The following is a 13,384-nucleotide window of genomic DNA, read 5'->3' as shown; positions in this document are numbered from 1 at the left end:
ATTTCTTCTATTTTTTCGCAATTGTGACCCTGTCGCTATTAACCAAAGAACCATATTCCGTAAGGCAGTGTGGTTGAAGTTTAATCGGTGGTTGTAAATAAAAATTCCTTTCACTTTATCCAATATTTTTTTAGTCTTTCTCTAAACTTTCACAAAAAAATCGTCCATTCCATTTGCTATAAAATAATGAGCCTGTTATCCATGTCGCTGATAACCTTACTAGGCTCACTTCTAAGGCAGACGGAATGATTTGAAGTTTAATCGCTGTAAGTACATCTCACGACATTTTTTATATCCGATCTACACACATTTTCATATCCTTTCTCCTAACTCTTTCTCTCACACTCCGAATATCTCGCTTAATTTGTCCATTCACTAATTGAAACTTTCGCGACCCTGTCGCTGTTAACCTAATTTTTTTAAAGGCAGAGTGTTTTGAAGTTAAGGCCAGTGGTACCGTTTTTCACTTCTATTTATACCGTGTTTACACGTGCATCGGCTTTTGGTTCAGAACCAAAAGCCGATGCAGAATCGGCTTTCTGTTTACATGTAGAAAAAAGCCGATCCTGCATCGGCTCGCGTTTCTGAACCTACTACTTTGGTGGTGCAAAATTGCCGATTCTGCACCGAGAGCTGATGCAAGTTAATCGCGTTTACATGTAACAAAAAAGCCGATTCTGCATCGGCTCGCGGTTCTGAACCCTGAGCCGATGCAGCGTGTAACACGGTATATGATATCTAATCATATAGCACACTGCCTATTTCTTCCTCTTAAATATCTGTCAATCATAACAAGCACTATCTCTTACTCTCAATGATTCGTCCATTCACTGTTTTATACTATCGCGACATTGTCGCCGTTTACCTATTTTTTTTTAACAGAATGTTCTGAAGACCATGCAGAGGTTCGTTTTTACTTAGATATCCAATCACATCACGTTCTCCCCTCTTTATTATCTTCGCTATTTATCTCTCATAATCTACATCTCTTACTAAGTCCATTCGTGACCCTGTCGCCATTAAACTCATTTCTTATGAGAGAATATTTAAAGTTAACAGTGGTTTCCACTTCATTTTAGATATCCACTCACATCGCATCCCTCTCACAAAATACATCTCTCATCCATTCACTGTTTTATAAAGTAAAGACCTTGTCGCTGATAATCTCATTTTGTAAGGCAGAATGTTTTTAAGGCAACATTGATTCATTCTCATTTCCTCGTAGATATCCAACCTGGGGGGGGGGGGGGCACTTCCATTGACGAGTGGATACCATGCGCGACCATGGGGTCTCAAAAAGCACCCTAAACACGTATTTTCCATATTCTGAAAATGCACCCCTTAACAAGTATTGCCGTCTGAAACCCTACCCTTAACAAGTATTGGAAACAAAACGATACTCTTGGCAAGTATTCCCTGAAATGAACCCCTAAACAAGTACAGCGATATTGTCTTGTTATGTCACGGGTCCGTCGGTCGTCGGTTTTACTAAGCTTAATTTACACACCATTTGGTTTAGTATACGGCCCCACCTTCCACACCTCGCGCAAATCGGACTCTAAACACGTAGTGTTGGGGCTAAAAGAACATCCTTTATAAAACATTTTAATTTTGTTTTATCATCCCCGCAAATTTGACCCTAAACACGTAGCTTTCCTAGCGAAATAGATACCCTTTTTCATTATTATTGAGTTTTTGACACCCTTATCACGTTACGTAGTAACGTGCCCTATCTTGAAAAAGGCATCCTTTTTACGTGTTTTTTTGGTCGCGCATGGTATCCACTTGTCAATGTAAGTGGCCCCCCCGGGATATCCAATCAAATCACACATGCCGCATGTTTTCCTCTTCACGATCTATCTCTCACGACCCACATATCTTACCATTCACTCTCTTATACAGTCGTGACCTTGTCGCCAATAATCTCATTTTGCAAGGATAAATGTTTCAAACGCATATCTTTGGCTGCAGACAGTTCTTTCTCCTGTCTTCTGGCACAGAAACGATCGTAGATCTGTATTATGAACAGCGCCACCGACGACACGATGAAGAGAATGCAAACCATTACAAGACACGTTTGGTAAGACTGGGTTAGGTCGTATATTGCACCTGTATAGAGAAAATTAAGGGAGCGAAGGTCATTACAATTCACTTAACAAACATTCAGAAAATTTGATGATTTCAAAGGACAGAAGATGGAAGTAGGATTATGTCATTGAATGAATTGAAATCATTAATTGCAGTTATGCCTTACTTTGGGGCAAATCAAAGGTCACATGACTGCAAAGAATACATACTGATTATCCAAGCGTACCTCACAGGAGACATGCCACATAAATGTGGTATCAAATTATTTGGAAGATACTCTTTCCGAAGTTTCTGGTCATATAATGATAATGTGTTCATGAAATATTTTTTCCCTTAAATTTGGGATTTATGAGGTGTCTTTTTTTTTACTCACAAGGTAAAAGGGAAACTTAATAGCAAATGGGGGAGAGGAAGGCCGAGGTCTCGCAAGTTGTCAAATGCAAACTTATGATAATGAAGTTACTGAAGTAAAAGCTGAGTATAAATAGAGGGGAGACAGAGGAATAAACTATGTATGCTGCTCTGGTGCGTGGTCCCGTTTCATTGGCAAAACACAACCAAAAAAATTCTCAGCAGTCCTCTAACGAACCTAAAATATGAACCAATCTAATACTGGTGTTTTTTCAACCCATTCATGTTTACATGTATCTTTAAAAAAAAACAATACACCAAGATGTATAATCTTCTAACCATGTCAACATCCTGTAAAAAGAATAACTACATGACAAGATCTTAGATCTAGTTAAGTCAAGACCTTTTACACAAGATAATAACATGACTATGATTTTGTCTAAAAAAAAGTCTACATGATCATCACTGCTCAAGGATGTCGACATGATGAAATCTGAGATCTCGCCATCTGATCATCTCCTTTGAAGGAAGTCCTCATGATGAGATTCCAGATTTCGTCAACTGATATTTAGGGAGGCTTAAAAGTGCCACACAGATGTTCAGATAATCACCTCGTCATGCGTCATGCCTACATCTCTCAGGGAAAAAGATGAGATCTCGGATCTTGTCATGTCTCATCTTGTAAAAGGGATGATTTGATGACGTGATCTTAGATCTTGTCAACTCTACATCCAGTGAAAAGATGATCACATGACAAGATCTTAGATCTCGTCATGTATACATCCCATGGGAGAGATGATCAGATGACAAGATCTTAGATCTCGTCATGTATACATCCTGTGGGAGAGATGATCAGATGACAAGATCTTAGATCTCGTCATGTATACATCCCGTGGGAGAGATGATCAGATGACAAGATCTTAGATCTCGCCATGTATACATCCCGTGGGAGAGATGATCAGATGACAAGATCTTAGATCTCGTCATGTATACATCCCGTGGGAGAGATGATCAGATGACAAGATCTTAGATCTCGGCATGTATACATCCTGTAGAAGAAGGAGCTTCCATAGACATCTTCTGAAGGAAGTTCCGAGATATCGTCATCTGATCTAAATCTGTTTGAAAATATGTAGACATGACGAGATCCGAGATCTTGTCATCGGATCATCTCTCCTAAAATATGTAGACATGACGAGCTACGAGATCTCGTCATCTGATCATTGCGAGATCTGGGATCTCATCATCTGACCTTTCCTAATATGATGTCGACTTCCCAAGATAATTATCTTAACATCTTGGTGGTACTTTTAAAACTTCCATATATACCAATTGGCAATTTACTGGTTCACCTACCTGAAGGAAGGGCCCCAACAAGGTATCCGAAGCCCTGGACTACGAGAGTTAGGGTCTGTGCCTCGTCTCCCCATCGTGTGCCAATGATCTCTACACAGCTCATGTATGGAACTACCTGGTATATACCCCGCATACATCCAACACCTACAGAAAGATAAAAGAAATTCATAATAATGTGCAATGGGGTAATATGCCGATTAAATGTGCCTTTTATTTCATTTGGAGTATATATATATTTTCATTTATATGTCATTGAGATGTATATTTTGATTCGACTGTCTTTCAATAACATCCAAATCAAGGAATGATATATATATCCAACAACTTGTCGGACAAAAATGCTGATGAAACGCTATTCCGTTTTATCTGACATTTACCGTGGTAACAGTGCGCCTCTGCCAATCAAAATCAAGGAAACTTGTCAGATTTGACCATCAATGAGAGAACAAAATGTCGATAAAATGCTCTTAAAGCATATAATGCTATAGTGTAAAGGACGAAAGAAAGTAATCAGTAATGACTAAACAAGTGGAACGGCTCAGGCAGTCTCGCCTGCATTACGCAATTCGATATAGTAGCAGTGCTGCCTTTGAAAACTGCTAAAGAATAATTATTTACAGAAGAAAACACTAATATGATAACAAATATTTTGTCCATTGACCAAAAATGACCTTTGACCATGATCATGTGACCTAAGACATGAGCAAACCAATCATTCATACTTGATTACCCTTATGTCGATGTTTCATGAGCTAGATCCATAAACTTTATGATGCCAATTCAACACATACTCCCAACACGGCCAGAGTTCGTTGACCCTAAGTGACCTTTGACCTTGGTCATGTGACCTGAAACTCGCACATGATATTCAGGGATACATGGGTGCTCTTATGTCCAAGTTTCATGAACTATAGATCCATAACTTTTAATTATGACAATTTCTCAAATAACCCCAACATGGCCAAAGTTCGTTGACCCTAAGTGACCTTTGACCTTAGTCATGTGATCTGAAACTCAGGCAGGATCTTCAGTGATACACTATTAAGCTTATGTCTAAGTTTTATGAACTAGGTCCATATACTTTCGAAGTTATGATGACATTTCAAAAACTTAACCTTAATTGGTTAAGATTTCAATTTGACGACGCTGCCGTCGCCGCCGCCGCAGTCGGAAAAGCGGCTCCTAAAGTCTCGCTCTGCTATGCAGGCGAGACAAACATCAATTAAATCAATATTCTTGCAAGTAATGGTTCATAAAAAAAATGAAATTGAAAGGCAAGGATGTACCCAACAAATTAATAAAGAAAAACCAAACAAGCATGAATAATTTAATCAAGATCTGGTGTAAAGTAGGAAAAGTAGCACAGTTTGATCTTGCGCTTATTTCCAAAATACAGTGATAAGTAAATTATGGGGGGTGAAAATGAAAATAATAATTTTAAAAATGGGGAGCCGATGATGTCACAGGCACATCATATTTTTGTAGCATGTAATCTGAATGAAAGTAACCCTTTTCATGGAACATTCATAATGTAACATATAGTGACTTCGTAAAACTACGTAATCATCAAATCTACTCTTTCTTGTCACTTCCAAAAGTGGGGATTCCAATTGTGATCACCCCTATATTGTATATGCTTTTTAAGAATTTTACCCAGTGAATGTGCACATTTTTATTGGGACAGGTGTGACTGCTTCATCTTGATAATTCAAAAGTTTGATTTCTTTTATCTATAAAATCCTACATGACAACCATAAGTGATTAGAGATGATGTAAGATTGGATACAAAAAGGCTGCCTTTTTATTTTTTATTTTTATCTTTTCATTTCCTCTTTTTTGTTTTGTTTTATTTAATGATACAATATTTTGTAAATGTTTTGATTGCTTGTGATTGTTTGTGATTTGTTTTTTATTAATTTTGTTCAATAAAAACATTTAAAAAAAATTTACTTTTGAAAATAGGCATGATAGGCCGTAATAACATACAAAATATCGTGAGACATTGTCGACTTCTTCATTCACACACCAAAGATGTGTACATTACCGTTTTGGAAATAACGAAAATTCAACAACTTTCGCAACGTACATCCGATCTAATGAAAATTCCATACTTAAAGCATAGCTCTATGCTTAAAGTCTAAAGAATTTTCTTTATTGATTAATCTGGCAACTTTCTGCTGGGGAGTATTTTACCTCAAGGTGCACATGTTGGTAAAATATGAACGGAGATTTATCATGTAGCTAAACAACATGCATGGGAAATTCTGGTATAATTTCAGATCAGGAAAATAATACATTTCAATAATGTTTCGTCATCTATTCTAAGCAATCACCATGTTTACGAAAAAAATCGGTGATGGGATGATACTACATATAAAAGAATTAAATTTCAAAAGACACTACATGTATAAAGTAAAGACGTCCGTGGTGGAAAACTGCCATGTCAACTCCATCCATCATTTATGTTAATGTCAAACTAGCTTTATATTCATTGAGCACGATCAATAACTATCATACAAAGAAGCTTTGTTATTTATCCAGTGGAGTATCCAGCCTGCCCCCCCCCCCCCCCCCCATTTCAGGCGCGTATCCAGCATCAGATCCTACAAAGCATTTCAGGGGCCCAATTGTCTGGTGACAATAGTGACTCTGTTACGCTTGTGCATGGGCCCATACATTTCTTTTCGTGCCCTTTTCGTGCCTTTGAGAGGCAGAAAAAATATCAATATTATTTTTGTGTGTGTGCAAAAATGCCACCACCTTCTGGAAAATCCTGGATCCGCCCCTGTATAATCATTATTATTATATTGGAGAGGCCAAACCTTCGTTGTCCCTTTCATGTTCTCTTCTGTCTGTGCGGCATATATTCTATTGGCTTCGAGATAATATGGGGGGGGGGTAATGGGTAAATATCTGTTTGTGATCAACATACTCGTGTAAATAGTGGAATACTGAATCGAATATGCAATGCAAACATTCGATAATTTCCAATTAGGTTTGAGCTTGAGAGTAATCTGACAAAGCAAATAATCCATATGTATCCCCACAGGCCCAATTCATGCTCTTTGAACAAAATATATAAAGCAAGCACGCATACACCATTACAATAAAATATCAGAATCGTTTTTCTTCATGATTTTTTTTTGCATCTTCATTGAATTTCTGGAGCCCAGCTCTGAAGTCTCTGTGGTTTCTTTCGCCTCCGATATGGCGTTCATATTCTCAGGTGTATCACCCCTCCTTACCCGGGGTATCGCCCCCATGGTAATCCTATACTTGAGTGAAAGGCAAATTACTGATGTATGGGCCCATACATTCCTTTTCGTGCCTTTGAGAGGCACAAAAATATCAATATTATTTTTAATTTTGAAACGAAGATAGGTCATAAACTATCATAATCATACCGCAATTGATAGTTTAAATATTTTGTAGATAGTATTACATCTAAGTTTCAAATGTATGCTTCTGATGCACACATACCCCATACCCTCACGTCGTCAAAATCATCATATAAACATGTTTGCTCTTACTTCAATTGCGCATTATAATTGTATTTCCATGGACTACGTCCTGGAATACGTACTCTTCTTTTGGAAATGAGGGGGGGGGAATCTGTAATTGAAAGATTTCTTTCCACTAATTGTAAACAATGAACATTAATTTATACACCATTCTCCGATATAAAATAATTCTTCTCCAATACTCTCAATATTATTGTTCGTATATGCTCCTTCCCCTTTCAATAAACCCGAAGAAAAACAGAAGGGAGTTGGAGTTTTTATTCCGAAAACCTTGATTCTTGTTTATATTCATACGCCCTTTTTATATAAACTGTACGAATGAGTAAATTAACAGTCCCATCTGCAAACACGCATTCAATCCCATCTGGTTCAGACCAGAATTATTTGACAATAGCGCAGCTGAAACCTCTTTTCATTTGATTCCTCTGGAACCAATCTCTATTCAATTCGCAATGACGCAAAGCAATCCAAGCAAATATAATTATTATTTGCTTTTCAGCTTGCCTTTCAATGGGTGAAATCAAAAGCACAAATTAAAGTCAATCTGTGTGCTGCACATTAAACATGTTAAAGGGGTACTCCGGGCAAAAGGAAAATATAGATCAATAGAAAAAGAAAATTCAGACAAAAAGAACACTGAAAAATTCCATCAAATCGGACAAAGAATAACGAAGTTATATGGCATTTTATAAAGTTTAGCGTTATTTCGCTGAAACAACAAAGCAGTAAGCTAATAATGTGATATACAGTGGTATTAAAAAGTTAGTGAACCTTACCAGAAAATGCACTCCTTCATGCGAGTGTTGAACGGACATGTATTGTATACATGTATTGTATCACCTGACTTCAGAATTACACTTTTATGTTCATTTTCTGGTGGGTTCACTATAACATTTTATCACCACTGTACAATAATTGTGCTTAAAATTTAGTGAACCCCACCACAAAAGGTACTCCTTCGCACCGAGAGTTGAATGTAGACAACACTTCAAACTTCATTGAACGTAATATTTTATGACCCGACTTCAACAATGGCAGAACCGGAAAACTTGAAATATTTTCAGCTTCTGTTGGGGGTTCACATTTTAGCACACTGTAGGCCTATATCACTTCTTATTCCTTTGTATTTTATCATATGAAATTATGTTTCTTGAAATAATATCCAAAAAAATAAAACATTGGAGTGACCACTCATTTTATGTGTAAGATAATTATTGCTGAAACTTATTTTGTTACAAGGGAGATTAACGTAACTATAATACAGAAGAGCCGCCAGGGTCTCGAAAATCAAATGTTGCGATATAGATTTTGACATTTCCTTCTTTCTATTTCTCCCACTTTGCCTATTATTTCGAGGCCGGGGGTGGGGGGGGGGGGTCAGGTCTCCAGTGACCCTAAAGCCCTCGCCCGCCATCTATATACACTTCAGAGTAAGGGTGACTGTCGAAGTGAAGTAGATTTCAACGATTTAACAATGCTTTATTCAATTTTGATGTCGTAAAAAGTCCTAACGTAGAAACTAATTTCTCTAGCGCCACTTCAGATTACTCTAAAAGGACCCAAAACTTCCACAGAAACCGACCTCAGAAATTTACAACGGGTAATGTGCAATCTAGTGTGAAAATCTTGAACACAGGAGCACTACAGGGGTGTGTTTTGTGCCCAGTACTCTTCTATTTATACACAAGTGACTGCCGATGCTCCTCAAACCCGTATCGCATCATCAAATATGCAGATGATAACGTAATCAAAGGTTACATTGCAGACGATGATATTGAAGCTAACACTAAAACACGAAAAAACTTCGTAAACTGATGTGATGATAATTTTCTAATGGTAAAAGTATTAAAAAGAGGTGATTGTAGATTTCAGACGAAGGTCTCCCGAGCATTATGGCAGTTACAATTCACGGCGAAGAAGTGGAACAAGTAATACAAGTATCTTGGTACGACCATAATGTAATTCACTAAACTGGTCAAATAATATTGACATTTGCAGAAAAAAGCAAATCAAAGGCTTTATTTTGTAAAGGCCTTGAAAAAGCTGTTCGTATAGAATAATTGTCCTATTCTTACAAGTCCATCATCCAGAGTCTTCTGATATAATATTGTGAGTTATTTTGCTAATGCAATGGAATATGACTCGAAGAAACTTAATGAACCTAGCAAAATGGTCCAACGCTTAATAGATTTGCCATCCCTAGATGATCCAAGAGAGTATCGCTTCTAAACTAAACCTGAGCGTGCAACTTCACCTACAACCGTTCAGGGATTCGTCTATGTGCACCACGCACGCAGAAAACCCGTTTCACACAATCATTATTTTGTCCCTAAAGCCATACATCACTCTAATGCACAGGTCCGAAGATCTGTGTCTCACCCGTAATTAGTATACCCTATGCTAATCGAATCGCTTGCTTAATTATTGTTTAACAATTAGGCCTATTATGTATAAATTTCGAATATATATATTTGTAAGAGGTTCACTTTTGATTGTTACATTCTTAATAATTATTATAATGATGTATGACGTCTGACTATAGATATATTTATTAGAGGCTCACCAAATCACATTATTTTCAGCCTGGAGTACCCCTTTAACAGTGCCCTGGGAACATTTTTTTACTAGGGGTGTTGATGTAAGCAAGGAAGCAACATAAAAAGTAGGGTTCCACGACAAAATGAGGGTCATTTATGTTCCGCCAAATTTGACAAGCAAAAAAAAGGGGGTTTCTATACAAAATGTAGGTAATTTTTGTTACATTTCTCCATTTTGTCCCACCTTCCAGAATTCAAGAGGGTGTTGCCTATGGAGAATAATACACGCCGCACCCCTGCTTCCCAGGGCCATGTCCTGTAATATGTCACGGTGCAAGCTGTCATGTCAAAAGGTCAACAGCTACTGTCTCTGTAGGCCTATGCCTATTTTCATTTAAGATAACCTCTGCAACTAGATTCGAAGAGCAATCAATGGCCTATTAACATTTAGACACGTTCACGGGGTTAGATAATTAGAATGAGGAAATGACAAGGGGTGATATACAACGCACATAATGCATGGATGTTATGTGACCTTATGTTAACAGGACCGTGAGAGAGAGAGAGAGAAAAGGGACACATTGAATATGAACACGTTATCAGGTAAAAAAATGATTTAAACATGTTGATAACTATTACACTAAATACTGTTTGCCAAGCAGTGTAAGTAAAGTCCATAATAATAATGGAAGGCGATCCCGGGGACGGTAAGACCCCCTTATATATCAAATACTGTGTACAACTGCCAAAGGGAACGGGTTGTTTTATTCAATCCTGATGGTCATGATGTTTTTTCCAGATGGTGGCGTTACAGGTCAGTCCAAGAAATAAGTTATCATTTCTGATTGATACACATAATAAACAACCCAATTATACTAAATAAAATAGTGGATAGATTAAACAACAAAAAATCATCTCTTCTTACCTAGAATAACGCCGATACCAGCACCGAAGCTATTGATGAACATGACCCCGACGGTGAAAGCACTGGTAATGAGACCTTGAATGCCTAGAATGCTTACATTACTAACAGGTAGGTGATCGCCGAAAAGAGCTAGAGAGACCTTTGTGATTAACTCTGCAGCAGCACACGATGATAGGACCAGAGCGCTCTGACGCTGAGAGAGACCAACGTTTGACAGGTGGCTGACCTTCAGGATTAAGGAGAGAATAATGGAAAATTGAGAAGCAACAATTCTATCAAATATTTAATTTTGTATTCCATTCACCAATGATAGGGAGTTCATATTTAATTCACATTTCCCTCCGTCTACCCACACCAATACTATCTCTCATAAATCTGTTCAATCGTTAAACGATTTTTCCAACTAGGGCTCGGGTTGTTTATTCACCTCCAGGGGAAAAATAAAAAATGGAAATTACCTCAGCTTCAGCAATGACCTGTCAATTTTCAATAAATGCCTAACTGGAAAAAAAACTTACGAATAGGATGATTGCATCTAAGTCCAATATAATACTGAAAGAGAATAACCACGAAAGTTGCAACTTACAAGATTAACCCAGTAGAAACTCCATGAAAATGTTGAAATGAAAACGGAGATGATGAAAAACCAGGTTCGCCACGAGCCAAGAATGATTCGCCACTTCTGGCAACCTGACTTTTCCTCCTCTTCATGGACAATAACATTCTCGAGGAGATCAATAGCATGTTCTTTCTCACATTTAGAGTCTAGCGATTTCAAATCGTTCGTCTTCGGATCCCGCAATGGACCTCTCTCATCGCCGTACTCGTCTTCGCCATCGTTTCCCATTGAGTCCGACTTCCATGCCCCCTTGTCATCAGGATCATACCCTGGGTAGACCTTCTGGAGATCCCGCTTGCACCTGTTAACCGTATCCTCGATGGAATCGGCGCATTTGCTATACTTTCTGACTACCTTTTCCACTTCTTTAACAGTCTCTTCTGGTGACTTGCAGAGCAACGCAAATGGGAGGCCAAGGAAGAGAACGAATATCCCGCTGATCCGTAGGGCTCCACGCCACGTGAACATTTCGATTAATCTCTCCATGACCGGACTGAAGACTAGCATTCCTGTGTAAACAAACATACAAGCAAACAACATGATCAATTTCAATCTCTTTTTTGTTCACATCAACTTCTCTTCATGCCACAACCCATTAAAGGACTAACCTATAAAGTATAAACTTTTTTTTTAATCTTTACCACCATGCACACCATCAAATGTCATCAGACTTAAATTAGCTGGGTCTTGTGGAAGCACATTATCTTCTTCAACTACATCTGACCCGGACATATAGGTGGAGGCTAAAGCATATACAAGCAGAGACGACGGCTGCAGCCTCCGACCAGATAGGCTATACCACTTTCCCTGATGCCATGGGGGTGTATTCTTCACGAAACTTACCAGAAGTGCCTCCGATCATAATGACTGAAGTGGCACGACGACAGTTCTTGTTCGGGAAGTATTGCACCATGAGGCATAAGCTGGCATGGAATGAGAGGTTGATACCGATGCCGTACATCGTCCCATAGGTGAAGTACAGCATGAAGAGTTGTGGCGCGAATGATGATACGAAGACCCCAGTGGCGCAGAAGAGAACTCCTAAAACTATCGTCGCGCGGTAGCCGATTCGCCTCTCCAAGAAAGCTGCCATCGGACTGGCCAGGCAGTTCATCCCGATGTTGACAGACCCCACCCATCCTGTGTACAGAGAGACACGTAATAAGGACAGATAGAAATGTTACGATCAATGCAACTTTAGACCAATTGACCACTTAAGATCGTTTTCCAATTTCAAACCGTGTTTTCCACATTGATTACGTTGGAAGAACAATTTCAATACCTTGGTGTTTTCTATGGCAGGTCGACGCTATATAGCCTCAGGTAAGGTACCAAGGCCACATAACCCAATTAATGCTGCAGTCACATTTCCCCTTCGGCGGCCGTACGGCGAGTCAAATACAGACGTTTTATTTAATTTTATTCAAACCACCCATAATTATGTAGCTGGTACAAAAAACCCGGCTGTTTTCGACTCGCCGTACGGCGACTTGTCTGCTGTGTAAACCCCCGCCCCCCCCCCCACTCAGTGTTATTTAGGGTACGCCTATGCTCGTTCCCTCCCTTTGAAAGCACCCCCTATCGAAGGTCTACCAACATTTCTGAACCCCCCTTTCGAGGGCTTTTCGCGGGCTTTTTCTACCTTGGAGACCCCCCTAACTCCGGAACACTGCTCAATGTACCCCCTATCTCAGGTGAGCTCTCATTCCAACAAAAGGTCCGTACATTACTTTTCAAAATGAAATTATCCTGAATGAGTTTTCAAAACAAGCAGAATTTCAGTGATCCCGGGATTTGATAAATTTTCTATGTTATTCAAGATATTTTATAACCCCTTTTAAATTTTCTCAGGAGTCCAAAAAGAGAGATAAAAAACACCCCCTTTTTAAAGAAATCTTCGGGTGAAAATACAAATACACCCCCTTTTTTTTACAATTCGCGGGCCGGACTTTCAGTCCCGCGAAAAAGTACCCCTTCACCAGACATT

At 38.7% G+C, this 13,384-nt stretch overlaps 1 protein-coding gene across 1 annotated transcript; it reads right to left on the bottom strand.

Annotated features, from left to right (window-relative positions):
- LOC129269795 (monocarboxylate transporter 9-like) lies at positions 1-12,549 on the bottom strand. The gene is made up of 5 exons (XM_064095387.1): positions 12,241-12,549; positions 11,365-11,906; positions 10,779-11,004; positions 3,796-3,939; positions 1-2,109 (listed from the first exon to the last, which is right to left on the bottom strand). Exons 1-5 carry the CDS (start codon positions 12,509-12,511, stop codon positions 1,895-1,897), a joined length of 1,398 nt encoding a protein of 465 aa, XP_063951457.1. The 5' UTR covers positions 12,512-12,549; the 3' UTR covers positions 1-1,894.
- Between the last annotated feature and the right edge of the window lie 835 nt (positions 12,550-13,384).

Source organism: Lytechinus pictus, chromosome 2 (genome assembly GCF_037042905.1).
Source record: "Lytechinus pictus isolate F3 Inbred chromosome 2, Lp3.0, whole genome shotgun sequence".
Lineage (NCBI taxonomy): Eukaryota > Metazoa > Echinodermata > Echinoidea > Temnopleuroida > Toxopneustidae > Lytechinus > Lytechinus pictus.
The sequence above is the reverse complement of the archived record's forward strand: the minus strand, read 5'-3'. Positions and strand labels throughout refer to the sequence as shown.